Raw genomic sequence first — 22,580 nt, 5'->3', positions numbered from 1 at the left:
CTTTACATAGTGAAAGCCAATATCTAAGTTACATTTCACGGTGGCAGAGGGGTTAGTGCGGTCTGCCTCACAATACTAAGGTCCTGACGTCCTGGGTTCAAATCCAGGCTCGGGATCTTTCTGTGTGGAGTTTGCATGTTCTCCCCGTGAATGCGTGGGTTCCCTCCGGGTACTCCGGCTTCCTCCCACTTCCAAAGACATGCACCTGGGGATAGGTTGAATGGCAACACTAAATTGGCCCTAGTGTGTGAATGTGAGTGTGAATGTTGTCTGTCTATCTGTGTTGGCCCTGCGATGAGGTGGCGACTTGTCCAGGGTGTACCCCGCCTTCCGCCCGATTGTAGCTGAGATAGGCGCCAGCGCCCCCCGCGACCCCGAAAGGGAATAAGCGGTAGAAAATGGATGGATGGGATGGACATTTAAACCAGTGTGGGTGGCACTGGGAGCAGGTGGGTAAAGTGTCTTGCCCAAGGACACAATGGCAGTGACTAGGATGGCGGATACGGGAATCGAACCTGCAACCCTCAAGTTGCTGGCACGGCCACTCTACCAACCGAGCTATGCCGCCCCCCAGGTGAGTGAAGGACTAGAAAAAAAAAAAGTAAAAAAAAAAAAGGCTATTGCAGTGCCAGCGATTTAGATGTTTTTAGACACATTTACTAGGATAATTCTGGAATTATCTTTATTCTTTATTGTTGATAATAGAGGTAATTTATTGGTTTTGTTCATGATCAATAGCGCTTTTTCTATTGGTATTTGTATTGCTCCAGTTTTAGTGTAAAAATGCTCATTGTCATTTATTTCACTGCTTATTTGCTATCACTTTTACGATCATATTTGTACATATTATGTATGTGCTGGTGTTGTTCTATTGTTGTTGTTTTTGTCTCTCTGTCTAATCCCCCTCTTATCCCCACAATTTCCCCCTCTGTCTTCCTTTTTTTCCTCTTTCTATCCCCTCCTGCTCCGGGCCCGGCTGCACAAAATGATAATATAAATACATTTAATAAAGTCACATTCAAATAAGACAACAAGAGAAGTATCTTACACTTCTCTTTTGTAAAGTAATTTTGAACAGGCGATATGGGCATCTACATCAACTGAAATGTTGTTAAAGTTAAGGATTGTTGTGATTTCTGATCATTTGTGAGGGCGGCAAAAGGACTTCTGTGCGTGTGCACTTGTCTTTGACTAAGAGATCATTAATTCATTAACTCCTCAGTATGTTTGACATGAAGTATTTCACTTTATAATTTGATCAAAGTGGACAAACCTTCGCTAAAGTATGGACTTTTGCCGAGGCTGGAACCAATTAATCATATCGACATTGTTTCTTATGGAGAAATTTGCTTCACTTGACATAGTAGCTACATTCACGAGGACACTTCATTAGGTACAGCATTTCAGAGTGAGTTACCTTGACGTCGGCCGTGTCCCTCTGGCAGTTCCTCCATGAGCGCCCGATGCCAGAGAAGGACCGGTCCGGATGGTCGAACTTTCCGCCGTTGGCGTTGAGAAAGAAGGTGGTGAAGGGCTCCTGCACGCATACACACACACACACACACACACACACACACACAATGAGCACAGTGGCCCGGGCGAGTTCCACGTTCAAACCCCGACTCTCACTATTCTGAGCATCCACATGAGGGTGGAGTGCGCGGTGGAGTAGAGGGTGGTGTAGTGGTCGGGCGGCGTGCTGTCGTCGTCCCACGTCTCGTAGCGCTCGGCGTAGAAGGCGGCTCGCTTGGGATTCAGAGCTCCGATTGGCTGCGGGAACCAAGAGAGGGTCCAACGTGAGCGAGAGAGGATGGAAACACTTCACAGGCAGACTGTGAAGCTTTAGAACAGGGGTGTCCAAACATTTTCACCTGGGGGTCGCATTGGGCTAAAAAAGTGTATACATACATACATATACATACAGTATATATATATATACATACATACATACATACATACATATATATATATATATATATACACATATATATATATATATATATATACATACAGTATACATACGTATATATATATATATATACACATGTACACACACATACATACATATATATATATATATATACACACACATATATACATATATATATACACACACACATATATATATATATATATATACATATATATATACATAGTGTATATAAATATATACATACAGTGCATATATTTACATACATATACATATATACTTTATGTATATATGTGAATTGTGGGTAAATGTGAATTATATTTATATAGCGCTTTTCTCCAGTGACTCAAAGCGCTCTACATAGTGAAACCCAATATCTAAGTTACATTTAAACCAGTGTGGGTGACACTGGGAGCAGGTGGGTAAAGTGTCTTGCCCAAGGACACAACGGCAGTGACTAAGATGGTGGAAGCGGGAATCGAACCTGCAACCCTCAAGTTGCTGGCACGGCCGCTCTACCAACCAAGCTAAAGCGCTTATATATACATACATATATAAGCATACATATAAACATATATGTATACATACATACAGTATACATATATACTGTATGTATATATACATACATATATAAACATACATATATACACATACATGCATACATATACATACATATATACATATGTATGTATATACATACATATGTATATATATACATACATACATATGTATATATATACATACATAAGTATATATATATATACACACACACATACATACAGTATATATATTTACACACATATACACTGTATGTATATTTACATAGCTATACATAAATATACAGTATATAAGCATACATATATACATACATACAGTATATATATTTACATGCATATATATACACACATATATAAACATACATATATATAAATATACATATAAACATACATATATATAAACATACATACAGTACTTTTATATGTATATACATATGTATATATATATATGTATACATACATATCTATACAGTATAAATACATATATACATATATATAGACAAGGTTTCTGTGGTTTATCCGTTATACCGTGTTCAATACCGGGGTAGAGCGGAATATACGTTAGGTCAGGAATAGACACATAGACTATATCATCCCTACAAGCCTGTTTCGCAGGTTTCCTGCTCGTCAGGGGAAATGAAATAAAATATAAATAAAATCCATATACATACATACACGTATATGTGTATAAATGATCATATCATATAAAAATTATAATGTATAATTAACAATATTAAGCATGTAAGTTACTTCTGTGACGACCTCCTTAAAGTTTAGTAATCAATCAGAAATATCGAGCCGCTAAAATGTGCCAAACATGATAAGTGTGGACAGAGTTTTGCATTTTTCCCATCATGATTTGTAATGGATTTAAATGGATGTCATTTTGAATTGTTTATAGCGCATTGTTTGTTATGTGATGACTTTTTGTGTTGGTTTTTGTATTTTTTTCCACCATGACTAGGGAAGGTTGTTTGCATTTGGCCATATAAGTAAATGCCATTCCGAGCACAATTGAAGTTGCACACTATTTGGCAAGATTACGTGAAAACATGTCCTAACGGGACAACGGTTACTCACAGCGTCGTAACGCTCAAACAAACCTTGGAAAGGTCTCGGAAGTTTCCGGGCAATGTGAGGTCCAGCTCCTCCGAGTCGTAGTTGGTCAGGACCCAGGGGAAGATGGGGTACTGGTTCAGATCGTTGTAGGTCCTCCCTGCAGGACCAGAGACAAAACATGTCCACGGTAAATCTTTTGACTCGATGCTATGGATGTTGCAGAGTCAAGCTACGCGCTAGCTACGCGTTAGCAGGGCCGGCCCCATGTATAAACACTCTGATCTTCATGAATATGCAGAATGTATGCTGATATCAACAACACCCACTATACTGGGAGGACAAATATCATTATTTAGCACATGCAATGTGATTTAGCAAGTCTGAAACTGTTCCGCAAACACTGTTTTGCATCTTTATTGTGATTTATCGAGTCTGAAACTGTTCCGCAAGCACTGTTTTGCAACTTTATTGTGATTTATCAAGCCTGCAACTGTTCTGCAAGCACTGTTTTGCAACTTTATTGTGATTTATCAAGCCTGCAACTGTTCTGCAAGCACTGTTTTGCACCTTTATTGTGATTTATCGAGACTGAAACTTTTCTATCAGCACTGTTTTGCAACTTTATTGTGATTTATGGAGCTTGAAATTCTTCTGCCAGCACTAATTTGCATCTTTATTGTGATTTATCAAGCCTGCAACTGTTCTGCAAGCTCTGTTTTGCATCTTTACTCTGATTCATCAAGTCTGCAACTGTTCTGCAAGCACTCTTTTGCATCTTCATTGTGATTTATCAAGCCTGAAACTGTTCTGCCAACATTGTTTTGCATCTTCGTTGTGATTTAACGAGCCTGAAACTGTTCGGTGAGCAGTTTTTGCATCTTTATTGTGATTTATCGAGCCCGAAACTATTCCGCCAGCAGTGTTTTGTATCTTCATTGTGATTTATCCAGCCTGAAACTGTTCTGCAAGCACTGTTTTGTAACTTTATTGTGATTTATCGAGCTTGAAACTGTTCTGCCAGCAGTGTTTTGCATAGTATCGTGATTTATCAAGCCTGAAACTGTTCTGCGAGCAGTGTTTTGCATCTTTATTGTGATTCATCGAGCCTGAAACTCTTCTGCCAGCACTGTTTTGCAACTTTATTGTGATTTATGGAGCTTGAAACTGTTCTGCCAGCAGTGTTTTGCATTGTATCGTGATTTATCAAGCCTGAAACTGTTCTGCGAGCACTGTTTTGCATCTTTATTGTGATTTATCAAGCCTGAAACTGTTCAGCGAGCACAAGTTTGCATCTCTAATGGGATTTATCGAGTCCGAAACTGTTCTGCCAGCCCTGTTTTGCGTCTTTATTGTGATTTATTGAGCCCAAAACTGTTCACCGAGCACGGTTTTGCATCTTTATTGTGATTTATCGAGCCTGAAACTGTTCAGCGAGCACAGTTTTGCATCTTTATTGTGATTTATCGAGGCTGAAACTGTGTTGCGATCACTTTTTTGCATCCTTAAATAAATATTAAACATCTTAGAGTGCATTTTTTTCCATTTGGGTTGTCTTTTTGTTGTTCGTCCGTGTTGATGGGCTCATAATGCCCATCCAACTTGAAGCTGAAATATTCCCTCAATGGGACATTTGGCTTTGTATTCATATTTTTCCACTGCAGCACACACAAATTTACTGTTTCTTTTAACAGTTTTAATTGGCCAGGAGGCAAAGGACGCGAGGCTCAGCAATTCCAATTAGCGAACATGTCTGTCACTCAAATCCTGGTGAGGGGGTGGAAAAAAAAACCTTAAAAACCTCCGTCTCTTGCGGTTATTTATCGCACAGATTAAAACCTAGAAGTCGATTCGATATCGATTAATAGTCCAGCCAGAGCAGAAAACTGGAACACGATATAAACGTGTTTTATATTGGTTGATATCGACAATTATTGTTATTTTTTATGACCTACAAACATTTTATTGAACACATTTTTATCGATATTGATTACTTGCCTATCGCGATACATATTGATCACGTTTTATCACCCAGTCATGGTTATAAATTTTCATAGAAATAACATTACAAAGCTTCCTTTTTAACAACTTTCTTAATTCAGTTTTTTAAAATTAGGAAAATCCAGTAGCGGGGGTCAGCAACTTTAGCGCCGCCCTAGTGGCTCCCAGAAGCTTTTTCAAAAACGTATGAAAATGGAAAAATATATATATTTTTGTTTGAATATGGTTTCTATAAGAGTACAAACATGTCACAAACCTTCCTAATTTTCAGAAAGCCCACTGTTTATTTTGTTTGTGTTTATGCTTCAGAGTATTTGGCGAGCGCTGTTTTGTCCTACTAATTTCCACGGTCTTTGAACTCATCGTATTTGACGCAACAGTTTGTTTACATGTGCAACTTCCTCCGACGCTGCCACAGACTGACGTGTTTTAAGCCTCTCCTTCACTGTCTCATTTTGTCCACCAAACGTTTTATACTGTGCGTGAATGCCCAAAGGTGAGCTTTGTTGATGTTATTGACTTGTGTGGAGTGTGAATCAGGCATTTTTGGTCAGTGCATGACTGCAAGCTAATCCATGCTAACAAGCTATTTAGGCTAGCTGCATGTACATATTGCATCATGATGCCTCGTTTGTTGGTATATTTCATTTCCTTTACTCCTGTCCTCTGCATTTAATTTATATATCTCATGACACATTATCTGTAAGTAATATTAGCTGCATTTTGTTGTTCCAGACCACAGCAAACGTTACCCAGCTAGCAAAGATTGTAATAAATCCATTAGAAGAAGCCTTTAACTTGGACACACACATCTATACCTTTGGCCATTCTAAGACAGTCATTTCTAGGAGTTATCTCACCTTCTGGGAAGTTTTACTAATGTTGTAAAAATGTGTAGAATAAATATAAAAATTTTAAACATTTTTGCCAACGAAGATTTGCGGCAGCCAGCGACAGTCATTTTGATAGTAGGCTAATGTAACTAATATAGACACTTACATCAAGTGTTGTATTCATTATAACACTTATATAAGACTTTTAAAGTCATTTTGATAGTAGGCTAATACAAACACTTATTCAAGACTTTTAAAGTCATTTTGATAGTAAGCTAATATAGACACTTACATCATGTGTTGTCTTCATTATAACACTTATATAAGGCTTTTAAAGTCATTTTGATAGTAAGCTAATATAGACACTTACATCATGTGTTGTCTTCAATATAACATTTGCATAAGACTTTTAAAGTCATTTTGATAGTAGGCTAATATAGACACATCATGTGTTGTCTTCATTATAACACTTATATTAGACTTTAAACTCATTTTGATAGTAGGCTAATACAAACATTTATTTAAGGCTTTTAAACTAATTTTGATAGTAGGCTAATATAGACACTTACATCATGTGTTGCCCTCATTACAATACTTTTATAAGACTTTTAAAGTCATTTTGATAGTAGGCTGATATAGACACTTATTTAAGGCTTTTAAACTAATTTTGATAGTAGGCTAATATAGACACTTACATCATGTGTTGCCCTCATTACAATACTTTTATAAGACTTTTAAAGTCATTTTGATAGTAGGCTAATATAGACACTCGCATCATGTGTTGTCTTTACTATAACACTTATATAAGGCTTTTAAAGACATTTTGATAGTAGGCTAATATAGACACTTACATCATGTGTTGTCTTCATTATAACATTAATATAAGACTTTTGAAGTCATTTTGATAGTAGGCTAATATAGACACTTACATCCTGTGTTGCCTTCATTATAATATTTCCATAAGACTTTTAAAGTCATTTTGATAGTAGGCTAATATAGACACATCATGCGTTGCCTTCATTATAACATTAATATAAGACTTTTTAAAGTCATTTTGATAGTAGGCTAATATAAACACTCATATAAGACTTTTAAAGTCATTTTGATAGTAGGCTAATACAAACACTTATATAAGACTTTTAAAGTCATTTTGATAGTAGACTAATACAAACAATTATATAAGACTTTCAAACTCATTTTGATAGTAGACTAATATAAACAATTATATAAGACTTTTAAACTCATTTTGATAGTAGGCTAATATAAACACTCATATAAGACTTTTAAAGTCATTTTGATAGTAGGCTAATACAAACACTTATATAAGACTTTTAAACTCATTTTGATAGTAGGCTAATATAAACACTTACATCATGTGTTGTCTTCATTATAACACTTATATAAGACTTTTAAAGTCATTTTGATAGTAGGCTAATATAAACAATTATATAAGACTTTTAAACTCATTTTGATAGTAGGCTAATATAAACAATTATATAAGACTTTTAAACTCATTTTGATAGTAGGCTAATATAACTAATATAAACACTTACATCATGTGTTGTCTTCATTATAACACATAAGACTTTTAAAGTCATTTTGATAGTAGGCTAATATAAACACATCACGTGTTGTCTTCATTATAACACTTATATAAGACTTTTAAAGTAATTTTGATAGTAGGCTAATATAAAAAACTTACACCATGCATTGTCTTCATTATAACACGTATATAAGGCTTTTAAAGTCAATTTGATAGTAGGCTAAAATAGACACTTACATCATGTGTTGTCTTCAATATAACATTGATATAAGACTTTTAATCTCATTTTGATAGTAGGCTAATATAGACACTTATTCAAGGCTTTCAAAGTCATTTTGATAGTAGGCTAATATAGACACATCATGTGTTGTCTTCATTATAACATTAATATAAGACTTTTAAACTCATTTTGATAGTAGGCTAATATAGACACTTACATCATGTGTTGCCTTCATTATAACACTTATATAAGGCTTTTAAAGTCATTTTGATAGTAAGCTAATATAGACACTTACATCATGTGTTGTCTTCAATATAACATTTGCATAAGACTTTTAAAGTCATTTTGATAGTAGGCTAATATAGACACATCATGTGTTGTCTTCATTATAACACTTATATAAGACTTATAAAGTAATGTTGATAGTAGGCTAATATAGACACTTACATCATGTGTTGCCTTCATTATAACACTTATATAAGGCTTTTAAAGTCATTTTGATAGTAAGCTAATATAGACACTTACATCATGTGTTGTCTTCAATATAACATTTGCATAAGACTTTTAAAGTCATTTTGATAGTAGGCTAATATAGACACATCATGTGTTGTCTTCATTATAACACTTATATAAGACTTTTAAAGTCATTTTGATAGTAGGCTAATATAGACACTTACATCATGTGTTGTTGTCATTATAACACTTATATAAGACATTCAAAGTCATTTTGATAGTAGGCTAATATAACTAATATAGACACTTACATCATGTGTTGTCTTCATTATAACACTTATATAAGACTTTTAAAGTCATTTTGATAGTAGGCTAATATAGACACTTACATCATGTGTTGTCATTATAACACTTATATAAGACTTTTAAAGTCATTTTGATAGTAGGCTAATATAGACACTTACAACATGTGTTGTCTTCATTATAACACTTATATAAGACTTTTAAAGTCATTTTGATAGTAGGCTAATATAGACACTTACATCATGTGTTGTTGTCATTATAACACTTATATAAGACATTCAAAGTCATTTTGATAGTAGGCTAATATAACTAATATAGACACTTACATCATGTGTTGTCTTCATTATAACACTTATATAAGACTTTTAAAGTCATTTTGATAGTAGGCTAATATAGACACTTACATCATGTGTTGTTGTCATTATAACACTTATATAAGACTTTTAAAGTCATTTTGATAGTAGGCTAATATAACTAATATAGACACTTACATCATGTGTTGTCTTCATTATAACACTTATATAAGACTTTTAAAGTCATTTTGATAGTAGGCTAATATAAAAAACTTACACCATGCATTGTCTTCATTATAACACGTATATAAGGCTTTTAAAGTCAATTTGATAGTAGGCTAAAATAGACACTTACATCATGTGTTGTCTTCAATATAACATTGATATAAGACTTTTAATCTCATTTTGATAGTAGGCTAATATAGACACTTATTCAAGGCTTTCAAAGTCATTTTGATAGTAGGCTAATATAGACACATCATGTGTTGTCTTCATTATAACATTAATATAAGACTTTTAAACTCATTTTGATAGTAGGCTAATATAGACACTTACATCATGTGTTGCCTTCATTATAACACTTATATAAGGCTTTTAAAGTCATTTTGATAGTAAGCTAATATAGACACTTACATCATGTGTTGTTGTCATTATAACACTTATATAAGACTTTTAAAGTCATTTTGATAGTAGGCTAATATAACTAATATAGACACTTACATCATGTGTTGTCTTCATTATAACACTTATATAAGACTTTTAAAGTCATTTTGATAGTAGGCTAATATAAAAAACTTACACCATGCATTGTCTTCATTATAACACGTATATAAGGCTTTTAAAGTCAATTTGATAGTAGGCTAAAATAGACACTTACATCATGTGTTGTCTTCAATATAACATTGATATAAGACTTTTAATCTCATTTTGATAGTAGGCTAATATAGACACTTATTCAAGGCTTTCAAAGTCATTTTGATAGTAGGCTAATATAGACACATCATGTGTTGTCTTCATTATAACATTAATATAAGACTTTTAAACTCATTTTGATAGTAGGCTAATATAGACACTTACATCATGTGTTGCCTTCATTATAACACTTATATAAGGCTTTTAAAGTCATTTTGATAGTAAGCTAATATAGACACTTACATCATGTGTTGTCTTCAATATAACATTTGCATAAGACTTTTAAAGTCATTTTGATAGTAGGCTAATATAGACACTTACATCATGTGTTGTTGTCATTATAACACTTATATAAGACTTTTAAAGTCATTTTGATAGTAGGCTAATATAACTAATATAGACACTTACATCATGTGTTGTCTTCATTATAACACTTATATAAGACTTTTAAAGTCATTTTGATAGTAGGCTAATATAAAAAACTTACACCATGCATTGTCTTCATTATAACACGTATATAAGGCTTTTAAAGTCAATTTGATAGTAGGCTAAAATAGACACTTACATCATGTGTTGTCTTCAATATAACATTGATATAAGACTTTTAATCTCATTTTGATAGTAGGCTAATATAGACACTTATTCAAGGCTTTCAAAGTCATTTTGATAGTAGGCTAATATAGACACATCATGTGTTGTCTTCATTATAACATTAATATAAGACTTTTAAACTCATTTTGATAGTAGGCTAATATAGACACTTACATCATGTGTTGCCTTCATTATAACACTTATATAAGGCTTTTAAAGTCATTTTGATAGTAAGCTAATATAGACACTTACATCATGTGTTGTCTTCAATATAACATTTGCATAAGACTTTTAAAGTCATTTTGATAGTAGGCTAATATAGACACATCATGTGTTGTCTTCATTATAACACTTATATAAGACTTTTAAAGTCATTTTGATAGTAGGCTAATATAGACACTTACATCATGTGTTGTTGTCATTATAACACTTATATAAGACATTCAAAGTCATTTTGATAGTAGGCTAATATAACTAATAAAGACACTTACATCATGTGTTGTCTTCATTATAACACTTATATAAGACTTTTAAAGTCATTTTGATAGTAGGCTAATATAGACACTTACATCATGTGTTGTTGTCATTATAACACTTATATAAGACATTCAAAGTCATTTTGATAGTAGGCTATCACAGCAACCTAAACCATGCCAGCGCTAGCATCACATTGCACTGGGTCACATGACCCGCCGACCTGCGATGGTGTTGAGGAACATGAGGTACTCAAAGTTGGAGATCTCCCTGCGCTGCCAACGCTGCGTCATGTTGGACGACTTGAAGAGCTGGCGGGGCGTGGCCAAGGAGATGCGCCTGCCACACACGCCAAACACATGGTCAACACGCCGTGTCGTAGCCCCAGGCGGTCTACCTACCTGGCTTGCGGCAGACCGTAGCTGGTTCCCACCCCCACCCGCGGGAGGCTGTAGACCACCCTTTTCACCGTGGCCGGGTCGGGGAAGTTAAACATGACGGAGGCTGACGGAGAGGAGGAGGAAGTGTCAACATGGCAGTCAGACATGGGGGAGGACGCGCGTGTCGTACTTCTGTTGGCCATGAAGACCTCCAGGCCCGTGTTGTGCAGCAGGTAGCGCCTGGAGAAGACCGCCCGGATCTCGCTGAACATCCACTTGCCGTGCAGACCCTCCGAGTAGGCCAGCACCTGAACGCACCACAGTTATAGTATAACACAGACACAGGACGGAGTTGGGGGTGCCTACTTTAGCGTCAGCTTTCTTGAAGGCGGGGTCCTCTTCGTCCACCTCGAAGTATATCTCGGTGGTGGTGATGGACAGGGTGCCGCGGGCCACCACCACCGGCGCCACCAGCTGGGCCGGCGTGCTCAGCACCACGGGACCTGAGGGGTCAGTTAGCGACAGTTAGCGTCAGGAGACGCTCAGGTTGCAGTATGATTAGTTGTGATTGGTCATCCTTCGTAAACAATAATAGAGTGGCGAGAAATTGCCGTTGTTAAGGGGGCGCTTCAACCGGGAGACGCCCCTCGAACATACTTGCCAACCCTCCCGAAATTCAGCGCCTCACCCGAAAACGTCCCGGAAGAAATTATATCCCGAAATTCAGCCGGAGCTGGAGGCCACGCCCCCTCCAGCTCCGTGCGGACATGAGTGGGGGGCAGCCTGTTTTTACGTCCACTTTCCTGTTATATAAAACAGCTTGCCTGCCCAACCACGGTCACCAGGAGATGTTGCCATCTCCTGGTGAACGTTGGCTATAGCGTTATGGGGTTGCCTTTTGATTGGCCAACGATTTACGTGGTGTTGTGCACCTGACGGCAAGTGAGGGAGTCTGTTCTGATTCCTGGAGCCCACGTATTTGATGGATGCCGCATGAAATCCAACTATTTCTTTTATTTATATATATAATAAAATATATATATATAGCTAGAATTCACTGAAAGTCAAGTATTTCATACACATATATATACATTTATATATATGTATATGAAATACTCGAGTTGGTGAATAGGCTGTAAATATACTCCTCCCCTCTTAACCACGCCCCCGCCCCGACCACGCCCCTCCCGAAATCGGAGGTCTCAAGGTTGGCAAGTATGCCCTCCAATCTGACCCGAGGAGCGCCTTTGTGAGTAAATCAAGATGTGTCAGCTAAGAAGTAAAGCTTTGGTTTAATTGGGTTAACATTATTAGCCTTTTCTTGAAGACTGAACACAGAATAATACATGTTTATTTCAAAATAACTTCCTGTTAGCCTCAGTAACTTCCTGGTAGCTTAGGTAACTTCCTAATGTCTCACTAACTTCCCGTTGACCTCACTAACTTCCTGTTAGCCTCACCAACTTCCTGTTAGCCTCACCAACTTCCTGTTAGCCTCACCAACTTCCTGTTAGCCTCACAAACTTCCTGATAGTCTCACTAACTCCCTGTTAGGCTCACTAACTTCCTGTTAGCCTCACTAACTTCCTGATAGCCTCACTAACTTCCTGATAGCCTTGCTAACTTCCTGGTTGCCTCTCGCTAACTTCCTGGTAGTCTAGCTAATTTCCTTGTAGCCTCGCTAAAGTCCCGGAATTCAAACAATACATATATATTTCAAAATAACTTCCTGTTAGCCTCAGTAACTTCCTGGTAGCTTAGGTAACTTCCTAATGTCTCACTAACTTCCCGTTGACCTCACTAACTTCCTGTTAGCCTCACCAACTTCCTGTTAGCCTCACCAACTTCCTGTTAGCCTCACCAACTTCCTGTTAGCCTCACAAACTTCCTGATAGTCTCACTAACTCCCTGTTAGGCTCACTAACTTCCTGTTAGCCTCACTAACTTCCTGATAGCCTCACTAACTTCCTGATAGCCTTGCTAACTTCCTGGTTGCCTCTCGCTAACTTCCTGGTAGTCTAGCTAATTTCCTTGTAGCCTCGCTAAAGTCCCGGAATTCAAACAATACATATATATTTCAAAATAACTTCCTGTTAGCCTCACTAACTTCTTGGTAGGTTAGGTAACTTCCTAATAGTCTCACTAACCTCCCATTGACCTCACTAACGTCCGGTTAGCCTAACCTACTTCCTGTTAGCCTCATTAACTTCCTGGTAGCCTCACTAGCTTCCTGGTAGCCTCATTAGCTTCCTGTTAGCCTCACTAACTTCCTGGTGGTCTAGCTAGCTTCCTGGTAGCCTCACTTACTTCCCGTTAGCCTCATTAACTTCCTGTTAGCCTCACTAACTTCCTGATAGCCTTGCTAACTTCCTGGTTGCTTCTCGCTAACTTCCTTGTAGTCTAGCTAATTTCCTGGTAGCCTCGCTAAAGTCCCGGAATTGTAGCTGAGATAGGCGCCAGCGCCCCCCGCGACCCCGAAAGGGAATAAGCGGTAGAAAATGGATGGATGGATGGCATATTTATTTCAAAATAACTTACTGTTAGCCTCACTAACTTCCTGGTATCTTAGGTAACTTTCTGGTAGCCTGGCTAACTTCCTGTTAGATTGGCTAATGTCTTGTTAGCCTCACCAACGTCCTGGTAGTTTAGCTATCTTTCTGGTAGACTGGCTAACTTCCTGTTAGCCTCACTAACTTCCTGATAGCCTTGCTAACTTCCTGGTTGCTTCTCGCTAACTTCCTGGTAGTCTAGCTAATTTCCTGGTAGCTTTGCTAAACTCCCGAAATTCAAACAATACATATTTATTTCAAAATACCTTCTTGTTAGCCTCACTAACTTCCTGGTAGCTTAGGTAACTTCCTAATAGTCTAAATAACTTCCCGTTGACCTCACTAACTTCCTGTTAGCCTCACCAACTTCCTGTTAGCCTCATTAACTTCCTGGTAGCCTCACTAGCTTCCTGATAGCCTCGTTAGCTTCCTGTTAGCCTCACTAACTTCCTGGTAGTCTAGCTAGCTTCCTGGTATCCTCGCTTACTTCCTGTTAGCCTAACTAACTTCCTGGTAGTCTCACTAACTTCCTGTTAGCCTCACAAACTTACTGATAGCCTCACAAACTTCCTGATAGCCTTGCTAACTTCCCGGTTGCCTCTTGCTAACTTCATGGTAGCCTAGCTAATTTCCTGGTAGCCTCGCTAAAGTCCCTGAATTCAAACAATACATATTTATTTCAAAATAACTTACTGTTAGCCTCACTAACTTCCTGGTATCTTAGGTAACGTTCTGGTAGCCTGGCTAACTTCCTGTTAGACTGGCTAACTTCTTGTTAGCCTCACCTACGTCCTGGTAGTTTAGCTATCTTTTTGGTAGACTGGCTAACTTCCTGTTGGACTGGCTCACTTCCTGCTGGACTGGCTACCTAACTGGTAGTCTCGCTATCCTTCTGGTAGACTGGCTGACTTCCTGTTAAGACGGGCTAACTTCCTGTTAGACTGGTTAACTTCCTGTTAGCTTCAACAACTTGCTGTTGGACTGGCTAACTTCCTGTTGGACTGGCTAACTTCCTGTTGGACAGGCTAACTACTTGGTAGACTGGCTATCCTTCTGGTAGACTGGATAACTTCCTGTTAGCCTTGCCAACTTCCTGGTCGTCTATCTATACTTCTGGTAGATTGGCTAACTTCCTGTTGGACTTGCTAGCTTCTAGGTAGCTTCACCAACTTCCTGGTAGCCTAGCTGTCTACCTGGTAGACTGGCTATCTTCTTGGTCGGCTCACTAACTTCCAAATAGACTGGAAAACTTCCTGTTAGACTGTCTCACTTCCTGTTGGACTAGCTAACTTCCTGGTAGCCTGACTATTCTTCTGGTGGCCTGGCTAACTTCCTGTTAGACTAGATAATTTCTTGTTAGACTGGCTAACTTCCTCTTGGATTAGCTAACTTCTTGTTAGATTGGCTAACTTCCTGTTAGCCTCACCAACTTCCTGGTAGTCTAGCTATCCTTCTGGTAGCCTGCCTTACTTCCTGTAAGCCTCACCAACTTCCTGGTAGTCTAGCTATCCTTCTGGTAGCCTGCCTTACTTCCTGTAAGCCTCACCAACTTCCTGGTAGTCTAGCTATCCTTCTGGTAGACTAGTTAACTTCTTGTTACACTGGCTAACTTCCTGTTATTCTCACCCACTTCCTGGCAGCCTAGCTATCCTTCTGGTGGACTGGCTAACTTCCTGTTGGACTGGCTAACTTCCTGTTACACTGGCTAACTTCTTGTTAGCCTCACCAACTTCCTGGTAGTGTAGCTATCCTTCTGGTAGACTAGTTAACTTCCTGTTAGACTGGCTAACTTCTTGTTATTCTCACCCACTTCCTGGTAGCCTAGCTATCCTTCTGGTGGACTGGCTAACTTCCTGTTAGACTGGCTAACTTCCTGTTACACTGGCTAACTTCTTGTTAGCCTCACCAACTTCCTGGTAGTGTAGCTATCCTTCTGGTAGCCTGCCTTACTTCCTGTTAGCCTCACCGACTTCCTGGTAGTCTAGCTATCCTTTTGGTAGCCTGCCTTACTTCCTGTTAGCCTCACCAACTTCCTGGTGGTCTAGCTATCCTTCTGGTAGACTAGTTAACTTCCTGTTAGACTGGCTAACTTCCTTTTATTCTCACCCACTTCCTGGTAGCCTAGCTATCCTTCTGGTGGACTGGCTAACTTCCTGTTAGACTGGCTAACTTCCTGTTACACTGGCTAACTTCTTGTTAGCCTCACCAACTTCCTGGTAGTCTAGCTATCCTTCTGGTAGCCTGCCTTACTTCCTGTTAGCCTCACCAACTTCCTGGTGGTCTAGCTATCCTTCTGGTAGACTAGTTAACTTCCTGTTGGACTGGCTAACTTCCTTTTATTCTCACCCACTTCCTGGTAGCCTAGCTATCCTTCTGGTGGACTGGCTAACTTCCTGTTAGACTGGCTAACTTCCTGTTACACTGGCTAACTTCTTGTTAGCCTCACCAACTTCCTGGTAGTCTAGCTATCCTTCTGGTAGCCTGCCTTACTTCCTGTTAGCCTCACCAACTTCCTGGTGGTCTAGCTATCCTTCTGGTAGACTAGTTAACTTCCTGTTAGACTGGCTAACTTCCATTTATTCTCACCCACTTCCTGGTAGCCTAGCTATCCTTCTGGTGGACTGGCTAACTTCCTGTTAGACTGGCTAACTTCCTGTTACACTGGCTAACTTCTTGTTAGCCTCACCAACTTCCTGGTAGTCTAGCTATCCTTCTTGTAGACTGGCTAACTTCCTGTTAGACTGGCTAACTTCTTGTTAGCCTCACCAACTTCCTGGTAGCCTAGCTATCCTTCTGGTAGACTGGCTAACTTCCTGTTAGCCTTCCTTCCTAGTAGCCTTCCTAGAAGCTAGGATAAATAGGTCAGTATTAATAAAATTTGAATAATAAACGATGGATAAATGTTGTTTTCTTGTATTTCTCTTGACTCAAACTTCAAGTTGATTAATGAATTGATCGTGTTTTGATTGGCATTAGCATTAGCATTAGCGTTAGCATAGCTCCATCATGGCCGTCATCTGGTCGGCTGTTAGTGCTAACAGTTGAAAGCACCAACTTGCCTCTGGACGTAAAGAGACGTGGGCGGAAAGGAACTAGGAGTGAAGAACAGTTTGGTGTTTAGTCACCAGGGGGCGCATGTGTCGTCGTTGTTGTTGTTGTTGTTGTTGTGGCCTTCATCTTACCTGCAAGGTTGTCAATCTCTTTCTCCTGCAGAAGGCTGACCGTGTCATCGTCGCCCTCCAGCATCAACTCCGCCTCCGGGTTCTGCGCCACCACTGATTGGCTGCGGAAGCTCTTTTTGGACTTAGGCTCCTCCCCTTCTTCCTCGGTGCCTATTGTAGCACATTTTTAATGAATGAGCGTCTGCAGTTTAATGTAGCACAATGTCCTAGTACAATGTACAAATAACAGTATAGTACAATGTACAACAGTATAGTACAACAGTGTAGTAAAAGGTGACTGACCGTAGTCCTCAATAGCTTTGAGTGACACGTCGGCGTGGGTGGAGCCAAAAGCGTTTCTCACGAATCTCCGCCTCCTCCTCAAGTCGTCCTCCCAGTAGTCCAGACGCCAGAAGTCGTGCAATTGGCTGAGGAGAGGAAAGGGGAGGAGCCAACAAGTGTCAAGTCATCGGCTCCATCTCGCTTTTTTATTATCGATATAAACTGCATCTAACTGTATTATACATTTAAGTGTATTATTATTATTATATACATAATTTAACTGTATTATTATATATTTAACTGTAGTATTATTATTATTATATACATAATTTAACTGTATTATTATATATTTAAATGTATTATTATTATTATTATTATATACATAATTTAACTGTGTTATTATATATTGAACTGTATTATTATTATTATTATATACATCATTTAACTGTTATTATATATTGAACTGTATTATTATTATATACATCATTTAACTGTATTACTATATATTGAACTGTATTATCATTATATACATCATTAAACTGTGTTATTATATATTGAAGTATATTATTATTATTATTATATACAGCATTTAACGGTATTATTATATATTGACCTGTATTATTATTATATACATCATTTAACTGTATTATATATTGAACTGTATTATTATTATATACAGCATTTAACGGTATTATTATATATTGACCTGTATTATTATTATATACATCATTTAACTGTATTATATATTGAACTGTATTATTATTATATACATCATTTAACTGTATAAATATATATTGACCTGTATTATTATATACCTCATTTAACTGTGTTATCATTATTATATACATCATTTAACTGTATTATTAAATATTGAACTGTATTATTATTATTATTAAATACAGCATTTTACTATACAATTATATATTGACCTGTATTATTATTATTATATACATCATTTAACTGTATTACTATTACTATATACAGCATTTAACTGTATTAATATATATTAACCCATATTATTAATATTATATAAATAATTTAACTGTATTATTATATATTGACCTGTATTATTATTATATACATCATTTAACTGTATTATATATTGAACTGTATTATTATTAATATATACATCATTTAACTGTATCATTATATATTGAACTGTATTATTATTACTATATACATCATTTAACTGCATTATTATTACTATATACATCATTTAACTGTATTTTTACATACTGACCTGTATTATTATTATTATTATATACATAATGTATACATTGGGCTGTATTATTACTACTGTACACATCATTTAAGTGTATGATTATTATATACAGTATAGAAGTGTGTTGTTTATCATGACATGTGGCGTCACATGACAGGAAGTGACCTCTGAGACATGGTCCCCCAGGCTCCGTGCTTATTGGTCAGGATGTTGAGGATCTTCTGCTTCAGCTGGTTGGCGGTCACGTGATCTCGGTGCTTGGCGGCGCTGATCAGGTGGTCGCACATCTTCTCCTCCTCGCGCCGGTCGGCGGCGTACTGTGCACAGTTGGACTAGCAGGGCGCCAGGAAGAGATGATGATTATTATTATTATTTATTATTATTATTATTATTATTTATTATTATTATCATTATTATTAGTCTTTGCCCACCTCGAACTCGGCGTGTTTGTGCACGTCTTCGGCTCGCTGTCGGTTGAGGATGAACTCAGCCTCGTTGGCCACACGCACGATGTGATCCTTCATGGCGTGGCACAGAAGTCTGAGCACAAACACAACATCAACACTTATACCTCTCCTTAAACACAACATCAACACTTATACCTCTCCTTCTGGTCACGCACACAAACAACATCAACACTTATACCTCTCCTTAAACACAACATCAACACTTATACCTCTCCTTAAACACAACATCAACACTTATACCTCTCCTTAAACACAACATCAACACTTATACCTCTCCTTAAACACAACATCAACACTTATACCTCTCCTTCTGGTCCCGCACATAAACACAACATCAACACTTATACCTCTCCTTAAACACAACATCAACACTTATACCGCTCCTCCTGGTCCCGCACATAAACACAACATCAACACGTATACCTCTCCTTCTGGTCCCGCACATAAACACAACATCAACACTTATACCTCTCCTTGAACGCAACATCAACACTTATACCTCTCCTTAAACACAACATCAACACTTATACCTCTCCTTCTGGTCCCGCACATAAACACAACATCAACACTTATACCTCTCCTTAAACACAACATCAACACTTATACCTCTCCTTCTGGTCCCGCACATAAACACAACATCAACACTTATACCTCTCCTTAAACACAACATCAACACTTATACCGCTCCTCCTGGTCCCGCACATAAACACAACATCAACACTTATACCTCTCCTTCTGGTCCCGCACATAAACACAACATCAACACTTATACCTCTCCTTGAACGCAACATCAACACTTATACCTCTCCTTAAACACAACATCAACACTTATACCTCTCCTTCTGGTCCCGCACATAAACACAGCATCAACACTTATACCTCTCCTTAAACACAACATCAACACTTATACCTCTCCTTCTGGTCCCGCACATAAACACAACATCAACACTTATACCTCTCCTTAAACACAACATCAACACTTATACCGCTCCTTCTGGTCCCGCACATAAACACAACATCAACACTTATACCTCTCCTTCTGGTCCCGCACATAAACACAACATCAACACTTATACCTCTCCTTGAACGCAACATCAACACTTATACCTCTCCTTAAACACAACATCAACACTTATACCTCTCCTTAAACACAACATCAACACTTATACCTCTCCTTCTGGTCCCGCACATAAACACAACATCAACACTTATACCTCTCCTTCTGGTCACGCACACAAACATCAACACTTATACCTCTCCTTCTGGTCACGCACACAAACATCAACACTTATACCTCTCCTTCTGGTCACGCACACAAACACAACATCAACACTTATACCTCTCCTTCTGGTCACGCACACAAACACAACAACAACACTTATACCTCTCCTTCTGGTCACGTACACAAACAACATGAACACTTATTCCTCTCCTTCTGGTAATGCACACAAACACAACAAGAACACTTATACCTCTCCTTCTGGTCACGCACACAAACATCAACACTTATACCTCTCCTTCTGGTCACGCACACAAACATCAACACTTATACCTCTCCTTCTGGTCACGCACACAAACACAACATCAACACTTATACCTCTCCTTCTGGTCACGCACACAAACACAACAACAACACTTATACCTCTCCTTCTGGTCACGTACACAAACAACATGAACACTTATTCCTCTCCTTCTGGTAATGCACACAAACAACAAGAACACTTATACCTCTCCTTCTTGTCACGCACACAAACACAACATGAACACTTTTTATACCTCTCCTTCTGGTCACGCACACAAACATCAACACTTATACCTCTCCTTCTGGTCATGCACATAAACACAACATGAACACTTATACCTCTCCTTCTGGTCACGCACACAAACATCAACACTTATACCTCTCCTTCTGGTCACGTACACAAACATCAACACTTATACCTCTCCTTCTGGTCACGCACATAAACACAACATCAACACTTATACCTCTCCTTCTGGTCACACACACAAACACAACATCAACACTTATACCTCTCCTTCTGGTCACGCACACAAACACAACATCAACACTTATACCTCTCCTTCTCGTCACGCACACGAACATCAACACTTATACCTCTCCTTCTGGTCACGCACACAAACAACACTTTTACCTCTCCTTCTGGTCATGCAAACAAACATCAACACTTATACCTCTCCTTCTGGTCACGCACAAAAACATCAACACTTTTACCTCTCCTTCTGGTCACGCACACAAACACAACATCAACACTTATACCTCTCCTTCTGGTCACGCACACAAACACAACATCAACACTGATACCTCTCCTTCTGGTCAATCACACAAACACAACATCAACACTTATATCTCTCCTTCTGGTCACGCACACAACATCAACACTTGTACCTCTCCTTCTGGTCAATCACACAAACACAACATCAACACTTATATCTCTCCATCTGGTCACGCACACAAACATCAACACTTATACCTCTCCTTCTGGTCACGTACACAAACATCAACACTTATACCTCTCCTTCTGGTCACGCACATAAACACAACATCAACACTTATACCTCTCCTTCTGGTCACGTACACAAACACAACATGAACACTTATACCTTTCCTTCTGGTCACGCACACAAACACAACATCAACACTTATACCTCTCCTTCTGGTCACGCATACAAACACAACATCAACACTTATACCTCTCCTTCTGGCCACACACATAAACACAACATGAACACTTATACCTCTCCTTCTGGTCACGCACACAAACATCAACACTTATACCTCTCCTTCTGGTCACGTACACAAACATCAACACTTATACCTCTCCTTCTGGTCACGCACATAAACACAACATCAACACTTATACCTCTCCTTCTGGTCACGTACACAAACACAACATGAACACTTATACCTTTCCTTCTGGTCACGCACACAAACACAACATCAACACTTATACCTCTCCTTCTGGTCACGCATACAAACACAACATCAACACTTATACCTCTCCTTCTGGTCACGCACACAAACACAACATCAACACTTATATCTCTCCCTCTGGTCACGCACACAAACATCAACACTTTTCACTGAGACACTCATCATCATGCGGTCATAGAATATGTTCATGAGGTGTAAACTTTACTCATCATTTCTATGTTGTCATCATTTAGAAGTGGCTAACAGGAAGTTAGCAAGGCTACCAGGAAGTTACCAATGCTACCAGGCAAATAGCAAGGCTAACAGGAAGTTAGCAAGGTTAACACTTAACTTACTGGTAGCCTCTCGCTAACTTTCTGTTAGCCTCGCTAACTTCCTGGTAGCCTCTCGCTAACTTCCT

At 38.3% G+C, this 22,580-nt stretch overlaps 1 protein-coding gene across 1 annotated transcript in view; it reads right to left on the bottom strand.

Annotated features, from left to right (window-relative positions):
- LOC133552146 (neurobeachin-like) overlaps nt 1-22,580 on the bottom strand; it is a 208,396-nt gene that overhangs the window by 1,274 nt on the left and 184,542 nt on the right. Inside the window, exons 40-50 of the mRNA XM_061899502.1 lie at nt 19,192-19,300; nt 18,926-19,092; nt 17,560-17,684; nt 17,278-17,427; nt 11,913-12,049; nt 11,737-11,854; nt 11,568-11,670; nt 11,390-11,505; nt 3,591-3,703; nt 1,630-1,770; nt 1,418-1,537 (exon numbers count right to left, since the gene is read on the bottom strand). Of these exons, the coding sequence (XP_061755486.1) occupies nt 1,418-1,537; nt 1,630-1,770; nt 3,591-3,703; nt 11,390-11,505; nt 11,568-11,670; nt 11,737-11,854; nt 11,913-12,049; nt 17,278-17,427; nt 17,560-17,684; nt 18,926-19,092; nt 19,192-19,300 (1,399 nt within the window). The remainder of the gene's footprint in view (nt 1-1,417; nt 1,538-1,629; nt 1,771-3,590; nt 3,704-11,389; nt 11,506-11,567; nt 11,671-11,736; nt 11,855-11,912; nt 12,050-17,277; nt 17,428-17,559; nt 17,685-18,925; nt 19,093-19,191; nt 19,301-22,580) is intronic.

Source organism: Nerophis ophidion, linkage group LG04, assembly GCF_033978795.1.
Source record: "Nerophis ophidion isolate RoL-2023_Sa linkage group LG04, RoL_Noph_v1.0, whole genome shotgun sequence".
Taxonomy (NCBI): Eukaryota; Metazoa; Chordata; class Actinopteri; order Syngnathiformes; family Syngnathidae; genus Nerophis; species Nerophis ophidion.
Note: the sequence above shows the minus strand (reverse complement) of the source record. Positions and strands in the feature narration are given on the sequence as shown.